The following is a 26,693-nucleotide window of genomic DNA, read 5'->3' as shown; positions in this document are numbered from 1 at the left end:
TTCTTGAAACGTCATAGGCCGAGAGAAGAAGAAGAGTTTAGGTGTAACGGCAAAATAGACCCTTTCCTAATCGGTACTTTCCGATTCCTTTACCTCGTAATTTCTTCAAAACCATTTTCCACACAGCTGTTGGTAGACATTATCGTTTCCAATTCTTCACGATTTTGCGCAAATCAAATGACAGCCTCAGAGAAGGTGGTGGCAGAGGCACGGTCAGAGCAGTACCGCTGTTAGTTTTTTCTTTGATGCTTTTCCGAGCTCTCTCACCAAGGTAGAAGTCAGTCGAGTGTGAGTCTCGAGGCATCCCTTGCTCTAGAGTAAGAAAAAAAGAGAAAGAAAGAGAGGGTGTTCTGTTATGGATCCGAAGTAAGGGGTGTCAAGGGAGAACTATACGATGCTTCGTCGCCTCGTACCTTCGACCAACACAAAGGTCTTTCTCTCTCTCTCTCTCTCTCTCTCTCTCTCTCTCTCTCTCTCTCTCTCTCTCTTTTCCACACTTCCTTCGCATGATGCGCGCGAGTGCGCGTTATTGGCAGACCGCTTTACCGCATCACCGTCCAACACTATTTCAAACATGTTACGTCGAATATTCCTACATATATCCCAACTTGCAACATTTTCTTTTACCTTCCCTTGCGATCGACTAAAGAAGAGGTCCGTAACGTTACCAGTGAAAGCCGATATCTATTCCGTAAGTTCGCCGTCGTCAAAGCAATTTCGAAGATGACATAAATATGATACATGAACAGTTTAGTAGTTCATCTGACTGCCATTACAATTATATATTTTTGTAATATGAAAATCGAACAATATTTCATTTATAATGTGTATAAAATTGTAATGGCTAAACATAGATACATTAAATTGTATATTTTTGTTAATCACAATAAGTGATACATAACAGGAAAGAAAAATTTTTTTTTATTCATGAACAATCGAAATATACACCAATTTATTCAAATATACCATGGTGTCTGAATATTTTTGTCACTTACTGTACCGCATTAATGCGTTTTTATTAACATTTGTTATGTTTTCATTACTATCCTATTAATGAATGTAAAATGTTTTAATATTCATACGATCTTGTACACGCGACACTTGTTTTTGATACTTTCTAAGATTAATTAAAGATTCTTCCAGAACACAGCAGGGCGGTAAGAGCGTTGATCTTGGCTTCCATTGATTCATCATTACTTTTTCTCACATATTCGTCATCGGCAGCATAAAGATAACATGACAAATGATGAGCATCGTTATCAAGTAATATAACCTTCGTAGTGGCCCGTTATTAGAATTCCACGTCCTATCAAATCCGTCATAACTTCTTGTATAACGAGACGCTCGTCGTTAGGAGTGCTTGAAATTGTCGCTCATTGTCCCACCCTTATCTTGTCTAACTTTGTAGGAAAGCTGCTCGGGGGTTAAGTCGCGCCAGAGTAGGTATGTCTTGAATAATTCACAAGGTCGAATATTGGCGAACGACATTATATGCGATCGTGTTTGTGCGTATGTGTGCGCGCATCACTGTACACATTTATACATATTTATAACACATACATTTAAATTTAAACATTTATACACGTGCACGCGTATCTGTATGCTATCTATGTATAGAAGCACACACAGACCCACCCACACACAAGTATCATGCCCCCTGCAAGCTCGCGGTCCTTAGAGTACGGTAGCCTTCGTCCGGACACGGATGGCTGCGCGATTTGTGCAAGGGACACGCCTCTGAATGGCGTATAATTAAGTCGCAACATCGACGCGGTCTTCCTGCGACGTGTCCACTGGGAAACGGATGAGCAAGAACAAACATAGCTAAATGAACACCCCTTTCCCTCGTTCTTGGTCCCCTTCGACTCTCCTGCTTGGTCTCTCGTTATTGCTCGGCCTATAGGTAACATTCGTAGTTCACCTTTCCTTTCTTTCATTCTCGAGCTTGCGCCTTGAATGATTTTCAAAATGAGCTGAAAGTTCTTTGAAACTTTCGATATATAGAACGTAATGAAAATTTTAATCTAAGAGTACCTTTGAACTGTAAATGCGTAAGCGAAACAGCTCGAGACTCGAAAAGTCATTCTCTTAGTGTAAAATTATTGTCGATTGTTGTGTTGGCTTTTCCATTCTTTTTATGAATATATATATATATATATATATATATATATATATATATATATTTCATATCATAGTCAAATTGTCGAATTAATGTCGTTTGCAGTTTTCTTCGGAAATGATGAATAAAGCGAGAGTAGTTTCTGCAAAAATCCTCAGCCAGCCCGGGAGAACGTGTGACAAGCGAACGCTACAAAACGTATGACTCGTGATCTTGATTGCTGCTCTTCATCGACCATCACTCGGACGTATGCTGCGATGTATACGAATCAAACACGAGAGTATTCACCATAATCGCGAGCGCATGTGTGTGTGTGTGTGTGAACATGTATGGACGTATCTACTATTGGTACGTGTACGTATATAGCACAAAAGAGGGGTTGGGCTTCTTCCTGGATATATCTACTTCGTTGATTTTCAAAAGGTCAATATAGCTGCACTCGGAATACTGTAATTAAAGGACCTCACGACTAATGTATCTATCAACGTGACCGGTGACTTGTTCCAGTTTCAATTTTTAAGAGAGCGAGAACCGGAAAAATATTCGCTCAAACGTGGATTACGTCCCAATTCGGAGGTAACTGTAATTGAATCGATCAAAGGGTCGAACGTACAATAAAGACAACTACTGTATACTCTTGCTTCGCTTTGAGAAAGTTACAGGATTAAAGATCACACAAGAATTCAAGCAAGCTTGAACGCAATATAATATATTTCAAAAATGACGAAACGAAATTAGATCATTAAAAGGGTATTCTGAGAACAAGAAGAAACTAAAAATTGTAAGAGAAAAGGAAAATGAAGGATAGACAAGTATTTGCTAGAGTTCAAGAGGTACTTAATACTAGAACTCCTTCGGTGTGCATTCGGTAGGTAGATTTTGCAAAGCACGAGACAACCCATTCACTCTTTTTCTCTCTCATTCTCTTTTTGGAGACTCGATCAGTGAATTGCTTTTCATTAAGGCCCGATTCATTCTTCATTTTTTTGTCCCATTTCGTCTTACTCACAGTACTTTCGGATAAATTACTGAACCCCTGGCACTTCCTCGTTGGCCCCAGGGTACTCACAGACAATTTAGCTCCGTTGCGTCTATCCCTTCTGCTCGCGCAGAAACTCTCCTTGCGTCCTTTTCTCTCTTCCTTTCCTCTTTGCCCCGATACAAACTTTTAAATAAGACGCTTCTGGGCGACTTGACTTCCTTCCTACAGCGACGCCTTTTGGAGGGAGTCGACAGCAAGCTCTGCTTCTACTCCGTCTCTTTCTCTCCTCCTCCTCTTTCTCTTCTTCTGCTTCTTTTGCTTCTTCTTCTTCTTCTTCTTCTTCTTCTTCTTCTTCTTGTCTTTGCTCCCCTTCTTCATCTTTCTTTTTCTTCTTTATTCTCCGACCATACCATTGAAGTTGTCTTCTTGGAGAATTCCAAGTACCTCATGCGTGTCATCAACTTTGTTGTTGTGGTATCAATTTCTTCCTGGGATTCCAATTATTTGCTCGTTCCGTAATGTAATTCTCCCTTTCCATTTTCGACTCCGAATGCTTAACAATATAATTTCCAAAAGTATAGCCGAAACGAAGAACACGATGACGACTTTAGTGGGGAGCTCACTCTCTTCATAGATAAATTATCTTTAAATATTTCTACTTTATTGTATTCCTCCATACAATTCGAACGTCTCAGATAAAAAATTATAAAGCGTTTCTTCTATAATATAATCGGAAAATGTTTGTCCTAGAAGAAGGATTTGCTGAACGGTCTTTTCAGAGATGAATTTCGATACTCGTCTATTCCTAAATTCCGAATATTCGAGATGTGCCTATGGGACAGTTGAAATGAGATCACAGTGGCTTGCTTTCGGATCTGATTGGTGGAAGAAAGTTTCTGCGAATTTCATGAATCACAAATGAGAGAAACGAAACGACATTAAACTCGCGGACTTTTGCGCGTATAATACTAGAACGCAAGAAATTGTGATGATAGTAGAATTAGTGGAAAGGAATGAAGTATAATTAGAAATTTTTACTCTTTCTATCATTTCATGAAAATGCTCGTATATCGATACTTTTAAACAAGGCTTAAACTTCATAATTTTTTTTTTTTTCATTTAACCTTTCAGACACCCAAAACACGTTAATGCGCGCCTTGCATTGTCGGACGCGTAGTGCCGTGTATATACAAAATGCGCATGTAGTTTGAACTTGAAAATTAATTAATATAATTAATCAAGTGTAAAATGGCCCTTTGTGTGGAATCATGTTTTGAAACATACCACACAAAAGAAAACTTTTAAATTAGTCAATGCTTTCGTATATTTTTTCGAAAATAAATAATTACATTCATTTTCAGTTATTGAGTTCTTTATCTGGGATCTAGCAGGTACCATCGAGATAAATTGTATGCCATCTAAAGAGTTATTTTTCTTTTTTTTATAGATCATCGAAAAGTCGATCCACAAAACCATTAATTCGCATAATGTCATATAATAATATCGTAAGGCTGTTTATTCGAATGGGTCCGTATTTATTTTCGTCGTTCGTATATCACAAAAAAAAAAGGTATATATACTGAATACAGAGATATATCAGTAGAGCAATTTTATATGGTTGTTAGCGACCGTAAGGTAGACAATAACCGGGTATAACACCCGCTCGCACGTGCACATCTGTGATCTTATTTTACGCGTCGGTTCTCAGCGCACTTTATATAAATTCCGAGCGTAATTTTTGTTCAGATTGTTTTACCCGCTTTTACGACATTTTATTTCGTTCGTGCTATTAAGTGGAACTTGAAGTTACTCAAAAGATGTCTCTTCAAGAGCCAGGCGAATGAAGGGGACAGGAGAGGAAGGAATGAAGAACTTTTCTAAAAGTCTGTGGTAGTTTCTCTCGAGTACCACGGAAAATTCATTCTTTCCTTGCGTGCCCTTCGTTTGCTTGCTGTTGTTCCCTCTTTCGCGTTTGCGTGGTCGACGTTGATAGTAGGGTTTTTCGATGTTCGAACTTTGGTCAGGAACACAATGGATCCATCTAAACCTCTTTCTAACTCTCCCTCTCTCTTCCACTCTCTCGCTCGCTCTCGGACCAGTCGTCCACTCAGAATCGGCGTCTGTCCCATACACTCGAGCCACAGAAATGTTTGCATTTACCGGCGGGGCGTACACCCTTCGCCATCCCGTGAAAGCTTTCGGTGAGCCATGCGAAGCGTCAACTAGAAGTGCGTCCATCCAGCGGGTATGTGTGGGATGCATGTGGGTAAACGTCGGATGGCATCGTCGTCACAGCGACGCACAACACTGTGGCTCTCCATCTTGGGATGTATCCAGAATGGCTTAGAGAGAATAGGGTCTAGTCCGATTGAAAGAATGCCCCAATGTGTTGACGCGCTTAAGCACTGTGACGTTTCTCCGATAGGTCTTTCAGAAAATTACAGCCGAAATTGGGCCGAGTTGATTTAACGTAGAATTATTGTCAGAAACATCTCTTTTTCTTCTTTCTTTCTTTCTTTCTTTCTTTCTTCTTAGAAAGGATTTCTCAGTAATCCTTTTTAGTACATACTTTCTTGAACTTTATACGTCAATATAAAATAAAAAATATTAGGTATAGTTGGTGCGTCGATAAAAAATCGATAAGATTCTTGTTCTAATATTCAATGTTCCGAGGCTAGTCTTCGCCTTATTTTTCTCCCTCTCTTTCGCGCGCTCACCGAGGTTTAATACCCTTCGTTACGGCAGACGGGAATTAGTTTAATCCACGGGCAGAGCTAATTAACGTTTAAGAAGGCGAGACCGTTTTTTCTTTCGCCGTTATATTCTCTCCTTAAGTAACTTTCTTTTTTTCGGAGAAAGAGGGAAAGTTAATGGCAGCTCCGTCCACTTTTCTCTTCCTTGCTGCCTCCTTTCCTTCGAAAGCTCTTTGCATTTGTTCCTAGCACCACCAGTCCACCAGATTCGACCTTGTTACGTCAATTTTTCAATATCCTCCTGTCGAAAAGTTTCTCGAGATAATTTTCGATAGTCTAGGAATTAGATCGGCACGTCGAATCGAACGTTACCGTTAACCGAACTAACTATGCCCCTGTAGTATCATAGGTAATCGAGATAGCAAGGGTTGATCGGGGATCTATTGTATAACTAAATACACGGGCATGTGGTTCTGGGGTCAGGGTATAGCGAACAATATTTCGCGGAAAGGCGATGGTGGTGGTGTTGATCGTGGGTCGTACCGGCGGTACTCTTCTACCACCGTTCGACCTCGCCAAGGTTTCAGTTCCGAGTCCGGCACATTAATGGAGATAGTGGCTCTGCTCAAACGTATAATTGCAGGGCCAGGCAATTGAGAAACTCCCAAGGGTTGCGGATCCCGCAAATCCACCCGCCACTACGCCCACTAACTTCGAACCCCTCTTTACTCCATACGTTTCTCTAGACTACCTCCGTGATAAGATGTCCCTCTTTCTATCCCGTCGCCTCTACTTCTCGAAATAGAGAACGTATCATAAAAATAAAATATGACTCGAATATAAATGTCAATAGTCAATTGTAATTAAATTATTAATATTTATATTCGAAAAAGTCATGAATAATAGATCGAAGAGAACTGTGTTTGTATGGAATTTTTATTTCAATTCCAACAAAAAATTGACCACCCTCGTGAGATATAATCGCGTTTTCTTGTACGTAGAAAGGATGATTTTCTTTGTCACTTTGATCGTGCATAATGCACGGTTAAGTTACGAACAGACTATATAACTAATTATACACTATTACGCGCCTGATTTCCCCGCGGACGAAAAATAGAGGGTATATATTAGGAGGCTTCCCCTGTGAGAGTAATAAGCGCCATTAAGATCTACCATCTCCACCTTTCGCTTCTCTTATTCTCCTTCTCCTTTCTTCATCCTTCCTCTGGCAAGCAAGTTGAGCGAGAAAGTCACTTGGAGAAATGTCGAGAAACGTGGACGAAAGAGAGAGAGAGAGAGAGAGAGAGAGAGAGAGAGAGAGAGAGAGAGAAAGAGAGACAAAGAGATGCGAGAACAAAAAATGGCTATCTGTATCTCTCTTTGTTTCATTCTTGGAAAGCAGGAGCACGCGACCGCCTTCCTTAGTATCGCGAATTACTTATTAATGGCCGCACTTTATCCAATTAAAATAAATTACCACCAACCGTTCTTTACTTTTTGTTATCGTGGTACCTCTCGAGTAGATAAAAGTGGAAACTCGATTGACGAGAATATCGTTATTGTATCTTTTTGATGCCTTCTATGTGGCTTTTTCTCATTAAAAATGATTATGTTCCATCTTTAGAAGGAATCGCGGTAAACTATGACTTTTATTGCTTTTCCTATTCCTCTTTTTTACGCTACTCTAATTCGCAATGTCTTCTTGATTTTGACCGTGTCTTATAAAGTCCCTGACAATATTATAAATATCGATCAGTCGTGATTCTCCGGAGATTGTAAAGCACATTATGAAGTCACGTCTTTCGCAATTTCATTTATTTTCTTTCTTCTCTTTTCCGCAATGGATTAGCAATCTCCATGGCCGACTTCGTGGCCTCATTTAAGATCGTTGGTTGATTGCAATTTTGACCGTAGCACGGCGGTGCGGTCGTCTTATCGGATTTAGCAGGAACTAGACGAAGAGAAGAGGAGAGAGAGAGAGAGAGAGAGAGGCAGACTGCAGGAATACCTCGCTTCGGAGGAAAGTTAAGGTTGGGTCTTTACTTAACCGTAATCGGAAGATATTGCCGGGAGCACTGCACCAAGGGCACTTTACCAGCCGCCTTAAGAAAGCACTAGCTTCGCGAGGCCCAGTAACGCCGCTCCGGACCGTTATTAAAAGACTTTCCCACTCCCTTTTATCTCGACTACCCTGCTTTCACCTTTCTCTTTCTTTCCGTGCACCTTACCCGCCAGCGCAAGAGCGGCAGAACATTGAGATATCTCACCTAAGAGTGTTTCTATGTCAACCTTTGTACTTTTTAACGGGCGATGTACGACGGTGATGCGTCTCGAGCACTATGTGTCTCCATAACCAGGTAGAAAACGACGTTGGAAAGACGTAGGCTCCAAACGAGCTATGCCGGACGGTAATGGTGCTTTTTAATTTCTTTCCTGAAAATAAGTTGTGGAACGAAGACGGACGTTTTGGACAACGATGGATATTTACCAGAAAACTCGTAAACTCTCGTGAAAGTCAAACCATCCGTTAAACGATTCTTCATAATCATGCACAAGTTTGCTCATTGTAAAATCTCAACGTAGTTTCGTATCGTGCTCCTATCCATTTTAAATTACCCACACTACGTCGAGTTATTCGCCATACTTAAAAATGGGGCTCAACGTGATCACCTCGGTGTGATACGACGACGCGAGTTGACACTTCCGGGTCGCAGAAATGCTCGTAAATCCCACGGGATGACACTTTTCATCAGGCTCTGATTACTTATTCACGGTCCGAACTGGACGAACGATGGGTTCGCCGATACGAACGCTAACTAGTACGGCTCTGCCTCTCACTTTCCTGCCACTATGATTGATAATAATGCACGCCTGCCGTCAACGCTCGGTGGCTGATATTGCTAAAACATAATTTACGAGGTAGAAATAAAATTCCAACGATCGAGCCTGCATCAGGCAGCGTTTATATTATAACGAGACTCCGATGACTTTGCCAACAAAAATAATTTTTTTTACTTTTACGTTTATTCGATTCTTCTAATCGTAGTAAATAATTTTTTTCGAATTGATAATATCGTAGTTTATGGTCGCGTCGAGACTCTTTTGATCGCGCCCTTATTTCTATCGTCGCGTTAATTAATTTCGTTTAGGAACGAATGTCGCGGTAATAACAGTGCCTCTGCATCTAAATGCATGCGATCTTGCAATGCGCGATATATACGTGAAGGAACGCGTCGCTCGCTTTCGTTAGAGAGCTGGCAAACGGATACGCGGATCAGAGGAAAGACAGGAAAGTCCCTCGTTGTCGACCGTTTCTTCTTTCCCCGTCTTTCTCCATCTCTCTTCATTTCCTCTATCCTATTTACTGCACGGTACATCCCTGTCTTTGGCCGACCCTCTCCTATGTACGCCTCATACGTACCCTTCTCTCCGCTCTCCCCTCCCCATTCTTCCCTCTTACTCTCCATTTTCCTTGTCTTTCTCTTTCCGTCCGTAGCGAAATAACAGGCTACACAACTATCATATTTCCCCCTTATTTTTTGTCTTGCTGTCACACAGCGCCATATATTTTGACGTCCCTATTCCACGACATCCCGGCGGAACATCCCGGACCTAACGCTTCTCCTCCTCCTTCTACTCCTCTTTCTCCCACCTCTACTTCTTCACCCCGCTCACGCTTCTTCTCACCCTTCTACTTACAATGTGTCACATTGTACGTCGAGCAAGGCGTAGGTGCCACATTATTTTACGAACGTGGCGCTACTCGAAGAGCAAAACGTATCCTTCGTCACCTTTCCCTTGATAAAACCTTCGTAAAAAGGCCTGCCAAGTTGTAGACTGTAGAGAAATCGGGTCAGAGGAAAACTGTGAACTATCCTGGCCAAGTGAAAAGTATAGAAGTGTTCTTTTATTTGTTCATATATATTTAATTTAATATAGTCGAACATTTATAGAGATTAAAAGGAGGTAGGTGGGAAAGAGCAACATGGATTTAAGCGGATATTTATCATAATTGTTTATTAAGTTTTCCGTCCATGCGAATTGTCTCTTTCCTTCCGCTTAAAATAGGAAATTGTATTTTCAATAGATCATAATTTTACGAAGGAAAATTCATTCAAGAATTTGTTCGCAATATTATTGGCACATTGGAAATGAAGATCCCAAGTCCACACGGGAGAATGTCCAAAGAAACGGAAAGAAAGGAGCCAGAGGGTTGTTTGTCTCTGTTTTCGTCTACATGGCTTCGGCTGCACCATTGAATCAAGTCGAGCGAAGCCGCAGGCTGTTGTGTAAACTCCGGTCTTGATTGAAAAGCTCCGCACTCAAATATTGGATGATAAATCAAAAAGAGGGGCGTGTATGAGAGAGAGAGAGAGAGAGAGAGAGAGAGAGATAGTCTGCGATCCTAGTAAACTGGATTGTATGCCCTTTACGATTCTGGTTCCTGCAGGTATATTCGTTCGTTCTTGGTCAGCGTACTCGATTGATACGCGAAAACTTTTCCTGTTGAAATCAAACCGGCGCCTGCGTTCCAAAGTTAATCATACCATCGGGTCATGATATAGCGATGAGATTAACGTTCGGGGCACGCGCGCGAAGAAGCTCGCTCGGATCGTTCGGTGCTCGTGCGTAAATCACTTCGTTATCTAGACTTCGATCGTGTATTCTATCCGTTTCTATCTGTTACTCTCGCCGCTATCGTTCACGTATCCGCATGGAAAAGAGAATCACAAATTGTCCTCGAACAAGATCTCGGTACGATCTAGCATATTCTTTATCTGCGATTATATTATTATTCGTCTTGTTAAATTCTTGCGAAAAATTATTGTCTCTAATTGTATTTATTTTTGCTACTTGTTTCCGAGCACTAGTTGTGAGACTCATAGAAAAGAAGTTGCTCTTCATCTCTTTATAGACCATAGTTAAGGGAGGTGGATGTTCTTTCGAGCCTGTCGTCTCTTATTTCCCAACAATTCAACGTCGTTCACAAATTATCCCCTTAACACGTGCGAATACGGCGAAACGAGCTCACTGACATGGGACAACCCTTGTTTTCTACGCCATGTAGAAAAGGGCGGTGCGTGCTGGCTCATATTTAGTTATCGTATAAATTCAACCTCAACTTGCACGGGGTTTCAGTTTCTTCCAGGTAGGACGAACCCTCAACGCCGTTAAAGCGCGTACTTGCTGTAATAATGAGCAAGTTTCTTAACACTGAATGGGACCATAAGACTATTGACTGATAAGAAAATTTCCGATCCTTTCAACGAATTTGTTAAAAGCATTCGTGCCTTCGTTGCAACAACAACGATCAACGTTCCTTGCAACAACAATCAAATTTCTTAACAAAGAAAGACAATGAGAGGTGTATAAGTTTTATTTAACGTGAGTAAGTTTAAGTAGATACTTTTCTTTCTTCAATCTCGATCCAACGGAACAGAATTTTCATGTTATATAATACATGAGAAAAATATGTCGAGCCTCGTCGCGTTCCCGACAGATCCACGCGCTGTTGTCGTGCCTATTTCGCGCAGTAGAGTTTAGAAATTTATGCCCGCCAAGCCGGCACTTGCGCTTGACACTGACTTATTAATGTCGAGAAGGGAGTCGACAGAGTACTCTTCTCGCAATCACGTTCCAACGTTTTCCATTGTGCGTTATGCCGCGCCGGAATTTCGTATACCGTAATGGCCGAGCTATGCAGTTCACTTTGTGCGCGAGTAATATAATTTCTCTTGCATTTCCAGAAGCTATCGAGAACTGTACACTTTTCTTCGTAAACGATCCTTCGAAGAATTCGAACGGCTCGTACGAGTACTATTAAATTTAATGAAATTTTTGAGAATGTATAAACAATTATTTATATTTATTCCCTGTACCGTCAACGATTTCTACGATAGGAATATTCTTTCGAACATTCTCCAGTTTCTTATTCGGCATTTAACAGAAATTATAAGATCTCTTCTTTCGAAGAATAGCCGAGTTCAACGTTTCGGACAATTCAAGTTTCCTGCCCATAGGAATAATAATTTCAAAGCTTTTTCGTTCAAAGCTGATCCGAAATGTTGAAATCATGGTGATCGTGCACGTCGAAACGATTAATCCAACCGTTTCGTTTAAAATCAATCGATCTCGATGTAGAAAAAGACTGCCTGCCTACCTTTCGTCTTCCTTGTCCTTCGCCAACGGCTTTTTCCGCGAGATGAATCTTCAATTTCGTGGCACGACCCTCCGCTCGGATATATTATTTGATAGCCCGTGAACTTAAACGATACCCTTTACGTGACCTGGAAAATGCTAAATCATACATATGCAGAGCCAGAGCCGTGATTTCCATGAACCTTTACACGTCGAACGGCTTCGTGCCGTTGCCGTTCTCCTACATAATTCTGTGCGCCTACATCGGATATACACATATAGTAGATATAGGGGTCCACACACTGACGCGACGAACTAGCGAACTTACCCGCATCAATCCACGTAGCGTGCAGGAGGCATAGCGCTACGAAAATCGGCGAACGTTTGACCGGAGCGTTTATTATTTTTCCGATAATTCGTACACGCGTCGGCTTTTTCGCACGGTGTTTTCTTTTATTTAGCATAAGGCCGCTGGCAGAAAATCGATGTCGCTCTCGCACTCTCCAACGAGTACTCGCGCTTATCCGCTTCTTCCGTAAACATGCCTTTGGGAACGAACTTTCTCGCTCGTCGTCGGCTCGGTAGACTCGAAAAGAAAAAAAAAAAAGAAAAAAAAAGAGAAGGAAAAAAGCAAAAGAAAAAGAAGAAAGAAAAAGGGGGAAGACACGGACGTATATATCTTTGGTAGCGTCGAGAGTTTACTTTACTCGAGATCTTCACACGTAACGCGTGCGTGTCGTACGTGCCTCACCACAAATCGAAAGCATTCCGAAGGCATCGTCGCTCGTTTTACAGCCTCAGGGCAATAGGAACGATTTACTTGGGTGCTCGGTGGATATTATCCACCCTATAGCTTACCTATCTCGCGCTACAACACGTACGGTTAGGTCGTACGCGTTGTTAAAGCGACGAAAACGTTTCATTCGTATCGTTGCGCGTGTGCAAGCGAAACAATAATGAAAATAATTCGCGAAGAAGCTATCGTGAGATCCGCAAGGAACTTTTCGATTTCTTTGTTTTTCTTAGGATGGCGGCGCGCGTATCTGTGCGCGGATACACTTCGATTCGAGCGTAACGTCGCGTAAGCGCTTTTACGATCGTGCCCCAGCTATACGATAGCGAGCTAGCGCTACGAAAGACCTCTTCTTTCTCTCTTTCTTACACTTTCTCCTCATTTTTCTCTATCTATCTATCTATCTATCTATCTATCTATATCTCGATCCGAAGACAAAGACCTTCTCGTTCGATTCCATCGTAGAATTTATCGAGGGAAAACAATGCTCCTACCTACCCTCTCTCTCTCTCTCTCTCTCTCTCTCTCTCTCTCTCTCTCTCTCTCTCTCTCTCCCCCTCTTCCCCTCCCTTTCTCTTCCTCATCCTCGTTGTCGTCTTCCTTTTCATGTCCGATCTCTCCAGCCTTCCCTACTAGAAATAGGTATTTCATCGACGTTCAAATTGACTGCAAAGTCGTCAAAGTTACGGTCGATTTTGTTCTTTTCTGTTTTGTGCGACACCCGACCCCTCTCCTCCTCCAATGGTATCTTTTCCTCTTATCCTTCGTCGTTTTTTTTTCGTTTTATCTCTTTACGATATCGTCGATATATACCCCGTTAGTTAATGTGCCAAGAGAGTATTTTCGGCTTCAACGGAAACTGAGATCGACGCTTTTTACTGCATACTCCAAAAAATTATAATCCTGTAATACTACTAACTTCTAAGAGACATCCCATATAGACTTCCAAATACATTCTTCCAAATGTTAAATTTCAAAAATCAAATGACACGTATGAAGATGATTAATACGGATGTTCTTACGTGAAACATGGTGTGATAACATTCCTAATGATCACAGGTATCTATAATTCTCATTCAACAGATTAATTATAATATATCAAATCTTACACGATAATAATTAAAGTCTGCCAAAGTAATGCTTGAGGAGGACGGAAACGTCGTTGCGATGTGGGAAGAGTTCCTTCGATCGTTCTTGTCTCGCTCGAAAGCCCTTTGGAAGGGATCCTGGTCTTCGTAATCGAGGGTTCTCTCTCGTCGGCAAAGTTTTCTCTGTGGAGCGAACTCTCCCGCCCACGAAGACAACATAGTCGCTCTAACGTAGACCTGATAGTAGGTAGCTTATGTATACTCTAAGCGTTCAACGAAGAAGCGCATACACATACAGGCAGGGAGAGGTTAGAAAGGGAGCTGTCTCTCTGCCGAAACGGTCAACATACATGGAAATGGACTTGTGATGCACACACACACACAACATAGAGTTAGAGAGAGAGAGAGAGAGAGAGAGAGAGAGAGAGAGAGAGAGAGAGAGAGAGAGAGAGAGAGAGAGAGAGAGAGAGAGAGAGGGAGGGAGAGAGAAGTTTCGACGGCGCAAACGATTGCGCGCGAACTTTCATTTGCATATGAAAACCTGGAAGTCTTGGGGCTTGCCTCTTACGAGAGCGGGTGAAAGGGGAGGGCAAGTGAAAAGGGGTCGCTTAGGTCGAGCAGGAGGAAGAGCAAGCTATGATGCCGAGGAAAACGGCAGGGTACTACACCGTCTCTCCTGCGTCTTAAATATTCAATGACGTCACGTTCTTGACTTGGCATGTAGATTAGTACCGACGAATCACATGTTTCTGCAGCTGGCCTCGATTTACAATCCAGTTTTCAAAACATTCCACTTCCATTTATTTGTCAATAAACTAGCTTTTGAATTAAACGCTGTTCGTTTGTTTTTCCCGTATTTTTTCCAAAATTTTCATTGTTGAAACACACAATCCATTTTTATATACAATTTTATTTCAGAATTATATCACGCTATTGCGTTGAATTTTTTTTGTGTAATCGTCATCTCGGTACATTTTCGCATTTCTTTGAATTAAGAGAAACATCATTGAGGCGAACTGGCAATAGGGTAAACTATATGAGGGTGCAATTTAATATCTTTGTCTAGTGACACACAAAAACTATGAAAGATCCTCTCACGAGAAGTCGAGTTACAGTGAGGAGAAATGAAAGAATCGGAGAACGAAGTATGGCTGGTGCGCGAATCTCACTTCGTCAAACAAGCTTTCACCTTACAATACCATACCAAAAGCTCTGTGCGAATGGCCATGAGAAAGCAAAGCACAAGGGACCGTGCTGCTGGATGGAAACGCGTGGAAATAAGGGAATGGGTGGAAGAGAAAGGTAAAGTTACTTTATGTTTCTTAAGTTTCCTTTCAGCCACGGTAAACCCAAGTCGACTGTTCAGGTTCGCAAGGCTTTTCCATATAAATGCAAAAGGATTCACGTGCCTTTTATGTCATTACTACGACTCCCTCTTCCCCTCTCCCCCCCCCCACCTCTCTCTCTCTCTCTCTCTCTCTTTCTCTTGTACAGTCTTTGCTTTCATCGCTGATTCGTTGCCACTTTCCGAATTCATGCAAATGTTCAAACTCCTTTTTTGGCCTGAAACGGGAACAATTTAATAACTTTCGTGCTTTGTCCTTCGATATTTTTAGCGAGCAGTTTCTCTCTCAATATTTCATAAAGGGCGAGACTTATTTTCTTTTCTCTCCGCAATTCTCTCCATCTTTTTTCGTATTCTTCTCGTGGCGATCGTCCTTCTTCCTTTTTCTTTTTTTCCTCTAGTATTAGTTGTTTTTCGTTTTTGCCGGCGTATCTTTACTTTTAATTACCACTAGGCTCTGACGTTTATTGCCGCTTCTTGCGGCGCCTGTCGAGAGAAAGGGTCGAGGTGTAAGGACAAGGGAGTTTCAGACGAGTTTCGTGGAGCTGCCAAGAGGGACGAACGAACCTTAGGGTGTCTCGAGATCGTCCGGAGATGAATTCCTGAAACTGGATAGCTTGCGAAATGAACTTTCTTTGGAAGGTAAGAAAAACACATCCAATGTAATATACTGGGCTACATTATTTTTCATGGAAATTATTACAACGTCGGTCCAACCCTACTATCGTATTATTCAACTTCCGCTTCTCTTTCTTCATCTCGTTTAACTTACATCACCTATCGATATAATTACAATTTTCTTTACATAGGTAGCGTAGCTCTTGAATGCATTGCTTCAAACAAGACATTTTTGGATGTAACGTAGGAAATATTATTTATTTATTTTTACCGAGCACCATAACAGACTTTGGCCTTACGAATAAATGATAATATCACTGTCGATTTAAATAATGAGATACAAGTAAATTGTATTTCGGAAGTATCCTTTGGTTAATTTAATCGAGATAGGTATAAAGGATGTAATACTTTATCCGAGGCACCCTGAATAGTCGCCGAGCGATGTCTTGAGAAGTCGATTCGTTTGAGAACGTTCGATACTACATTGTAGTCATCCTACTTGCCCTATAATTGGCTCGCCCGGCAATAAAGTTTCCGCGAGAACAGCTTAGGTACCTCACAGCCGACCTTTGGACCGGTGATATAGTGACGATAACCCTCCATCGATATCATTCCCCCTTGTTCCATGGTCTTTAGACCGTACCGGGATCCTTCTCACCCACTTACACTGATTTACTCTCTAAACGTGCAAAACGAAGCGATTCACCGTAAAATCGAAGATGCGGGAGCGACATTTTCTTTTTAGAAGCTCGTAAGAATCGAACAGCGAGAGCTTTTTCCTTTTTTCTATTTTCCTTCAAAGATTCAAAGCGAATTTTCGTTATTTCGTCACGAAGTACTATATGCGAGTAAATTCTTCTCAGTGAAGCAAAATAGCGTCGACGTAAAGTAGTTCGTTTAATGTTTAGCACATAATAGCTGGATAAGTAAGAATTATCGAGAGAAAATTTATTACCAGAAGAAAATTATTCCATGCAGCTATAAATGTAACGTGTTCCTTCGGTCTTTCGTCGCGCACTACATCGCGCTTTCTATAACCTTCTCGTCGAACTTAAACGTTTTTCGTTGTGTATACAAACAAATGTCACCGTGTCGAGCCTCTCACAAGAAAGCTTTTATTTCCATATCTTATAATCCATCCGATAGGACAAATATTACGTATCTAAACGTAAATCTAAATGTCCTCGAGGATCGACCGTCCTTTGTTCCTCTTATGATAAGGAATTATGCGTTCGTGGTATGTGAGTGTGCGTGCTTGCGTGTGTGTGAGTGAGCGTGCGTATGGCAACAGGAAGACAAAGGAACGTTCTAATATAGTTTTTCCATTGTCGAGCGAGCTCCCGTCGAATGTTTCCGAAATATAGTATCGGGGTGGGGATAAAGAACAACGCGTACGGAAGAAAAAAAGATGGAAGTATCGAAAAGGAAATATAGACAGGGAGAGTTGATTCTAAGAAGCGAAGGAAGAAAGACGTACTAAAAACTACGTGCGAACTTGATATTACGATACAAGATTAAGTTTAGTTTTTTGTGGTTTTAGAGATACATTGATCAGGTGCATATCTCAATGTCACAGTTACTGGTGTAGTAGAGTTTCATATGTACATACGGGGTACATTCATGTACCGTACGTAAAATCTTAAATGACTTAATATATATAAGCTCGATGGAATTTATCCGACTTTCCAGAATAATTCATTAGTAGGGAAATGCACATAAGGTCGTTTTGCGTCGGCTGTTGCAAGCGAAACAGGAAGTAATGTAGGTATTTACTAAAATCGCAGGCTTAACACGCGCATGGGGGTTATAAAAATGAAGGAACAACGGATTACCCTTTCGTACCGCGTAACAACTAATCACGGCTTAGCATCCGTGTACCCTGCCCCTTCATCTTTCTCCCTGTTCACTATCTTCTTTTCCCTCTAGTTGCGCGCATTGCAGAATTCGTGGGTACGGATGATGAATGAGGGATTATTTCGAGGCGGGCCAAACTCGTGGCAAGAAGTTCGAGATAAATTTAAACTTTCTTTAAAACAATAAGTTCTGGCAGTGTGGGCGAGTCGATACAAGAAACCGTCATCTTTCATAATCGATTATTAACGAATACCGTGGTACGCCAGTAGCCCCAGTAAGGGAGGTAGAAAGTTTTTCTTTCGCCAAGGGAGAAAAATAAAGAAAGATAGACCGACCTCTTACTGTTTTCTCCTTTATCTTGGCTCCTTCTTCGTGCATGTACATAAAAGCTGTGAAAGCTTTTTTTTCCAAGCGAATTGCACGTGATGAACGAGAACCGTCTGCAGTCATGAGTGCTCTTAAGTCGCTTTCTATTAATCGATCGCACTTAAAAATGGTTCCGTAATAATCGTTAGTTATCCGATGATGGGTAATATTAGAGAAGAGAGAGAGAGAGAGAGAGAGAGAGAGCATATGGCCAGAAGGGAACAAAAAAGAAAAAGAAAAGAAAAAAAAGAAAGAAAGAAAACAGAGATAAAAATTGTATTACATTTGGTAATTTTTATATCGATTATATAGAAAGGGCATGGTTCTTCGCAATAAAGCAAGGACGCCGAACGAGTGAAGAACGAAAGAAAAAAGAAAAATATTTAATAAAACGAGTGACTGCTAATAGAATTTATCCTATCAGATCTCGGATATGTGATTTCCGAAATAACTCCTAGAGTCGGAAGCACCTCGCCGTTAGTGCTACTTCTGCTATACCTTCTCTCTTTCTCACTCTCTCTCTCTCTCTCTCTCTCTCTCTCTCTCTCTCCCCATCGAATCGCGTTAGTCGCATCTATTATTCCTCTTACTCTCCACCTCTCGTCCAATCGGATTCCAGAATGACAACGAAGGCTCGATTCGATTCTCATCGAGACAGCGTTGCTGGTAGTAGTAGAGGTGGTGTAGAGCAACGTCGATAGAGAGAATCCCAATTCCCTGAAAGATCGCGTTGTAATCTTCGGCTAAAGCAACGGGGTGGAACAACAATTACGGATTGTATACGATCGACGAAGAGGGTGATTCCTGGCCGGAGATGTCCGGCTACACGTTCCTCTTGTTTCCCACGAACGTGAACGGCTGTGTATGCGCACGCGCGCGCCCGTGACTCGTCCTCGGGGCAAATGTTTGCGTGTAAATCAATTGTCGTGGTAACCGCAAATCCTCGCACCACGGTGTTGCGCGTGAAGGCGTCGCAGAAACTCGAGAGATGTTTGACGAAATGACAGAGAAATGACATTGGAATAATTTTTATTTGGGTGTTTCTTGCAAGAATTCGTGAAAATGGAAAAAAATTTATTTATATTCTGATACTTGGAACCGTTAATTCTTTAGGATCGTATATATATTTGCAATATTAGATAGTTTCGAATAGCGTATACTTGCAATTGTAGACATTTGATAAGTGTCGTACGAACTTTTACATTTACTGGCAACTCGAACACCACTTCGATCGTAACTGGAAACGGCACTTTTTACGCAATCGCTCGCGTAACATCGACGAGATATACTCTTACAAAATGGAACCGAACAGAGAGCAGGCATTGATTTACGACGAATCGCTCTGCCGAGCACCTAGAAATCGGAAACTTTGAAAAGCGACTCGAACCTCCGGCGACTGTTCGAACACGAGAAGGAGCTGGACGGTGGAGAGGTGAGCTGCCGATGGTAGTGGTCGTGCACGAGGGGCGGAGCGACAGACCGTTGAGTGACGCGCGGCATAACTTGCAATTTGGTAACGGCAGGTGCACCGGTCACGCTAAACCGCAGTTTAATTACTATACCCGCGTGAATTGGCTCGCTGGCAGTACTGTCACGCGCAACGGTGTGCAAATTGATCTCGGCGGTCCTCTCTCCATTGATCTCTCCTCTCCTTCTCCGTGTACCCTTGATATAAACCCCTTGATCGAAATCACGGACACGAACGGCGCCTCGGTTTTCCCTGAAACTGGCATGACTCGTTGTTCTTCTCTCGATGCTATGCCAACGACGAGATACTGCTGCATTTAATCGCTAATAACCGAAAAGAACGATGTTGACGCTAACGAAAGCACTTTCCAAGGAGTCGATTTTAAACGATGAAACTTATTTGACTGCAATCTTCGCCAACTTTTTCTTCTTGATTTCTTTGATTCATTTACGATTGTTTTATTGTATTATTTGAATATTTCGAATATTCAAATATTTTATTAATGATTCGAATTCGTCGAACAGCTCCGAAATGTCAAGAAGGATTTCCAATAAGCTTTTGATTATTCGGTTCGATTGGCATCGGCAAGCGGATAGGATTAAAACGATCAAAATTTTTGTTACAGACGTTATCAGTACGGTACTTCCAAGCGACGAATGGGGTAAGCGCATAGGTGTATGTATATATGTGCGTATGCTATGTATTTATATACATATATATATATATATATATACATATATATATATATATATATATATATGGGTGATATTCGTGAAAACATTTTCGACAAACTCTGTCGTAGCTTGGAAACGAGAGAGGGAGAAAAAATGAGAAGCATAGCCCGAATTTAGAATTTGTTAGCGTCGTTATAACGAGCTCTCGTTATACAATAACGAGCAGTCTCCTTTCGCTTCGTTTGCGAGCAGCGAGCGGACGAACGACTAACGCTGGACCCGCTACAGCTTCTCTCATCCCATACAAAGTCCTCTCTCTCTCTCTCTCTCTCTCTCTCTCTCCTTTTTATGTATGTATGTACATGTATATGCATATGCACTTCGCTGTGGTGACATCCGGTGTCGTTGCTGAAACGCGAGTTATCAGTCCGTTGTTTGGTCTTTATACAAATACTCGCCAATTACTTGGAATGAGAACATCGAACGCTGCAAGCGTCTAACGCTCCAAACCAGGAAGATCATTTGGAGGCTTTTATCGTGAATTCATTTACATATTCAAATCTCTTTGTCGGTCCGATCGCGTGTGGTTTCAGCGATTTTGCCTACATTGATTTTTATATGAATTTGTTAATATGAGTTAGAAGCATAAATTTAAATGTTTCCTCGTAGATTAACTTCAAACTAATTGAATAAAGCCAAAAGTATGCGTAACATACTAGTAATGAATGTCAAAAGTATAATAAAACATACTGAGGGCTTAGCACATATATGCACAAGTCGATTATTTTTCTAGCAAACGATTGAACGTGATGGTTCGATACGTTCCACGATCATTTGTAATTTGGTGTGAGGTTGTTAAATGATTCAGACTACAATGCTTGTTGAGCAAGCAGCGTCAATGATGATGACGAGAATAATCGTAATAAAATAATAATAACAGTAATAATAATTCCGTGTCCATCTACGCTCACGACGTTAAATTATTATTAACTGGACGAGAGGGTAGTGCAAAGAGCAAAGAGAGAGAGAGAGAGAGAGAGAGAGAGAGCGCGCGAGAGAGAGAGAGAGAGAGAGTGAGGGGATGAGTATGACAACCATAAACACATACTTTACGGTCTCTGCGTTATTTGTTAATTTATCATACCGACCGTTCTACCGATTCTTGCTACGCATTAAAACACCGTAATCCCGTGTACCACGTAATATTTCATTAGCTATACTCGCTGGCGAGGGTTGGCAAGCATCGTTCTGATGTAAACACCCACGGAGCTGTTACGCTTGAAAATTTCAGATCCAGCAGACTTCCTACTGTCAACGAACGTGAGCTCGTAAAACTCGTAACTTTTTTACCCCTTTCCGAAATTACTCTCGATCGAATCGTGAGATTCTCGTAGCTTTGATACGCCAGGAAAAGGGAGTGAAAAATTTCAACGGTACCGAATGGAAAGAGGATTAAGAATTCCCAACGGACCAGCAGAGAGTGTCGCCCTCTTCTCCCCTTTCTTTCTCGTGCGAGAAACGCATGCAAAGCACGGATATATCGTTTTTTCGCTCGGCTAAAGAGGAGCTACGAACGGATGGAGAAACAGCCGGACACGAGTTTAATTATAGAGAAGTCGCGAAAAACTTTGGACCGGCCACGCAAAAAGCGGGCTGTACTCTTGCACGAGCCCGTGCTCGCTGAGAAAGAAGAAAAAAGAGAGAGAGAGAGAGAGAGAGAGAGAGAGAGAGAGAGAGAGAGAGAGAGAGAGAGAAAGAAAACGTAGAAAAGACTCCCTTTCGTTCTTTTTAAAGGGGTTTACGTCACGGTGCTCTGTTTTACCGCAGTGTTTCTTGTTGTTCCTGCGAACGACGTTGTAAACTGTGCGTCTGGAACCGCTGACGTAGCTTAAAAAAGGTTTCAATGCGTTTAATTATTTTCATCTTTCCTCCTTCGTTCGCAACTTCAAAGAACCCTCTCGATCAACCATTCCGTTCCTCGATCTCGAAATCGTCAATGGTAGTACGGCTTTACTTTCCATCCCCTCTTATCAGTCTTTGTGAAGGGTAGCAGCGCCCTCGTTTAAAACGTTTAAAACGTAAAAAGGGGGAAGGGGAACGCGCGCTCTCGGTACGCCAGCCGCCGACGATAATTGACCGTTCGAGTAGCTGATGTTGATAACTTAATTATGAAATTCCAATTCCCGTTTCGTTACGATTTCCCTTTACGGCCGACAATCGCCTGGTCATGACGAGAATTTCGATCGTTCTAATAATTTTCTTGCGCTCCTAAATTCCATCTCAGCTTTCTTCCATCGTTTATCCAGTCATCTTGTTTCGGCTGAAGGAATAGGGATGCGAAAGGACTGATCATTTCGAAATAATCCTTTTGACGGCTCGTAATTCGAGCGAGTTTCAGAGAAAGAGATGGAGGGTTGCTATGTAAGAGCTGCGAAAGAATCGACATGAAAGGCGGCCACGTAGTAGGCAAGCAGCGCACTGGTATTCGGAGGTAAGAACAGTGCTACGCAGGGAAGCAAACTTAGTTAAAAACTTTGCAGTCAGCTCGGAATTCCGAGATCGTCTCTCTCTTTCTCTCTCGAAGCAAAGTGGTAAAGACAGAGAAAGAGGGAACGAAGAGATAGCAAGGGAGAAGGTTTGTCTCTCTGCCAGCCAAAGTCTTCTTCTTCTTCTTCTTCTTCTTCTTCTTCTTCGTGGCGTGTTGGCGAAACTATTTTCAAGTTTCCATGCAGTTTTCAAGTCGGCGCGTCAATGGCGGCTCGCAAAGAGGCTGGCGTCAGCGCTTCTACTCTTCTCGCTCTTCTTCTTCCTCTTCTTTTTTTTTTTTTTTATCCTCTTCCTATCTTTCGTGTATCCGAAAGTGTGCGGATAACTTGTTCGTGCATGCATAGACTGCCTACTAGGAGGGTGACACCAAAAATACATGACAGATGGATAGGCCATAATTGTTCGGCGATACTGTGGTTGCGGTGAAGAACAATGCAAAACATATGAACAGAATAATATTTATCGCAAATTTATCTCTGTATCTCGAGTACGAACCTCCAGTCACGTGTCATTTTCTTTCCGCTCGGCTATAACGAAGTCTCGAAGAGACGATTTCGTTGGACGGTAATATCGTACTCGCCATTAATCGCGATCGTAAACGATCCTCGGCACGATGCAACTGCACCGTAACCGCTTTATACCACGACCTTTGCCACACTAATCCTAGGGCATAAAAGTTCGTCGAGCGAGAGCGACGTAGCGGTCTCGCGATTATACTTTGGTCGTTAGTAAGTAATTCGCGGTGTGCTGGCAAAGAACGTTGGCCCCTTCTACTATAATACTAGTATATACCACTTTTGAAAGAACAGACAACCCTGGCAAAAATATTTTTTTCTCGGTTTTCATTACGACTATGAGAATTGAAAGTACAGAAGGTAAAAGAAAAGAAACTGAGAAATTTCTTTTTTTAAGTTTTACAACATTCTCTCGTAGGAGAATATTAGTGAAGATATATGTCGTAATTTGCAATGAAGTGACAATTATTTATGAATTTGACGTCATCTGAATTTGTACTTTAAATTTTCTCTTTATCTTTTTCCATCCTGCTTTCACCCCTCTCTCTCTCTCTCTCTCTCTCTCTCTCTCTCTCTCTCTCTCTCTTTTCATTCGACCGGTATTCGCTATTCCACTACTTCGTCCCTAGCCGCCAGTTTAGCCATAAGCTCTTCCGACTTCGATCTTCCCGTCGCGTCGTACTCGCCCTTTTCCTCTTCTCTCCTTATTCCTCAATCTCGCATTATCCCGCAAATAGCTTGCCTACTCGACTCTCCCGAAAGTCCAGTCTGCTCTCCCCACTGTCCTCTTTCACTCCTCTCACCTACGACACGTAGACACCGTTGGCCGATCGATAGTCGCCTTTTTCCATTCGTCCCTCCCAAATACTCTTCCGAACATTCAACGACGATTCTCTGCTCTCACTCTTTATTTCTCTCTCTCTCTCTCTCTCCCCCCCTCTCTCTCTCTCTCTCCCTCTCTCTCTCTCTCTTTCTCATTTTTATTTTCATTTCCGCTCGATCTGCATCGCGCGCCTCTGCCTTCGAACTTCTCAAAGCTTTGTTCGAAACTCAAAGTATAAACTTTAGTCTTCCGTGCGAGCAGACACGACGCGTTTGTACAATTTCGAAGCGGCTTTATGATTATTATTTCCTTTTCCTCCGAGAAATCTTGGACCGATTATTTGAATCGGCGTAAAACTCTCGCATAGAGAAGGGAAGTGTCGTTCGCAGGAAAGTAAAAGAAAGGTGATTTAGCAAAGGTTCCCTCTTTTCCTTTTTCATTGCGTCCGAGTAACACAAAGAATTCATTGGTGTACGGTGGCGGCGTTGAGCGGCGCCTTAAATTAATGATCTTGAAAGCCTAAAGCGTCGGCAGACACGCTCGAACAGGAGAATGCACTCAAGGGGTGACCGCTAGGACCTAAGTCTCTTAGACCGAGCTTCGCTCTCGGCAAACTCGCCCTTAAACCTTCGCCTTCACCTCCGCCCCCGTCTTCGTCTCTCTATCTCCGACGAAATGTTAGTAAACTAAATATCTTATTAACCCCTTAAGCTGCCATACAAGCTAGCTCTCGTACGCGACGGCGCCGGTAACTGCTCTTACTTCGTCGAAACTTCTTTCGATATTCGAATTCTTCTTTCCTCTCTTTTCGTATAAAATAAAAGAATTTTTCAAAGTAGTAAACGTTAAATAAAAGTGCTAGAAGAGTCTGTCTTTGCTTTTCAGAACAACGAGGTAATTTCCTTCGAGTAATTTTTAACGAGTTTGTTTCTTCTTTGTCCTCATCGTGGAAAGAATCGAAGACTTCCTTTCTCTCTTTCTTTTCATCGATATTCTTCAAACCTTGCTTGAAAGCTCGTGCTGTCCGATCGTTTCCTCGGAACATGACTGGGCAAGGAAAAAGTTAAACAATATTTGAACGCAGGTTGTGAGCCCTGGAGCACCTAAACGGTTGCGGATAAAGTTTTGCCCGCTAAAAATTAAAATTTATCGGCCGATTAAACGTAAGTTATAATGGATTTAGTTTGGTGCGCCGCTTATGGTTGGTAAGAATTTATCGGGCTATTTGTTCATAACTTTAATATATGTATGCACGCAACTATTACGCTTAAACTCACGCTCTATTTGTAGAGAACAATGATTCTGTGAGAACACTAAGCATTGCAACTTTGCTATCCTAAATCATCGTGTATTTTATACATGGCGAAATTATGATTCCAAATGAGCCCAACGCAACCAGAGATACGTTCGCGGTATAGACGTGTTCAAATCAATATTAATTTTTTGTAAAATATCACTCGAGTCCGAGAAAATGTCAAAAATGGTTGACGAAATTGTAAAATGCATGGAATACGGCTGGATGACTGGCATGGATATTCACAGAAGGTATACGCGAGCACGAACAATCAATACTTTTTCATTATGAGTAGCCGAGGCAATTACTCGGCGTCATAGTAAAATTATGGTACCTAAATGTAATTAGTTGTCGTCGGCAGGACGCATACCTACATAGTAAGCCTTCACCACCTTTCCTGGCCTCGTTATACATACATACATACGCACATACATACATATATATATATATATATATATATATATATATATATATATCGTGCAATTACAATTTAATTTTGTTTCGGGGACGTTATAAACGAGTGTACTTCATAGGCAGCTTACCGCGCCGACGACGAAACTCGCTGATTTCCGAGTGAACAATTTAAATAGACGCTCGGCAAAACCAACCCTCTGCTCTCTTCTTCACAACCCTGCTTGCCTCCCGCTTCTCTTCCGTTTCTCCATTCTTCTCCCCTCTCCATTCCATTTTCGTCCTATTTTGTACCGTACTTTGATTCACACGCTAATTAATTATGTTTTAATAAGCCGCCCATGATTTTGGAATTTCAATATCGCGCTCCCGCCACTCCGACGTAGACAGAGGGACGCATTCTCTGGCTGGGAGTCGAACGTTTCTAGTGAACATACTAGAATGTCGAGATAACCGTTTCCCTGGCTCTCTCTCTCTCTCTCTCTCTCTCCCTCCCTCCCTTTCTTTCTGTCTGTCTGTCTGTCTCTTCCTCTCTCTTCCTCCTTTTTTTCTTCTCTCGTATTTTTTCGACTCTTTAACATTTGTTTTTATTAGACACAACGCATGTGTAAAGTTTATTATTGAAATATGATAATATTAGTTTTATTTAATGTATAAAGCGATATGTTAACTAAGATTATCTTGGTTGAATTTATTTATTGAAATGATAGTTCACAAGTGTCAGTGATATTATAAAATCATAGTGTGGGTGAAATACAACATCAGAAATAATAATTACATTTTTTTGGTTAACAAAAAGTAATGTCGTAAAAACTAAATGTTTAATATCGCTCTAAATCTTCATAGATCATGCAAAAATATATTCTCAATCGCATAAAAATGAGATAAAATTCATTAACCAATTAATTTTGCCATCTTACGATCGAAGCCCATAACGATAAAGAAAGAGGTATTAAAGTTTATCG

The 26,693-nt window shown here is 41.6% G+C and overlaps 1 protein-coding gene across 16 annotated transcripts in view; it reads left to right on the top strand.

Moving 5' to 3' along the window:
• LOC124953301 (CUGBP Elav-like family member 4) overlaps window positions 1-26,693 on the top strand; it is a 518,014-nt gene that overhangs the window by 332,855 nt on the left and 158,466 nt on the right. The window contains exon 1 of one of the 16 annotated variants that reach the window (XM_047504502.1): window positions 15,768-15,800. The exons of the other annotated variants lie outside the window; for them this stretch is intronic. Within the exon in view, the coding sequence (XP_047360458.1) occupies window positions 15,783-15,800 (18 nt within the window). The 5' untranslated portion in view covers window positions 15,768-15,782. Of the gene's footprint in view, window positions 1-15,767; window positions 15,801-26,693 lie in introns of those variants that run through there. 16 annotated transcript variants of the gene reach the window in all.

Source organism: Vespa velutina, chromosome 12 (assembly GCF_912470025.1).
Source record: "Vespa velutina chromosome 12, iVesVel2.1, whole genome shotgun sequence".
NCBI lineage: Eukaryota > Metazoa > Arthropoda > Insecta > Hymenoptera > Vespidae > Vespa > Vespa velutina.
Note: the sequence above shows the minus strand (reverse complement) of the source record. Positions and strands in the feature narration are given on the sequence as shown.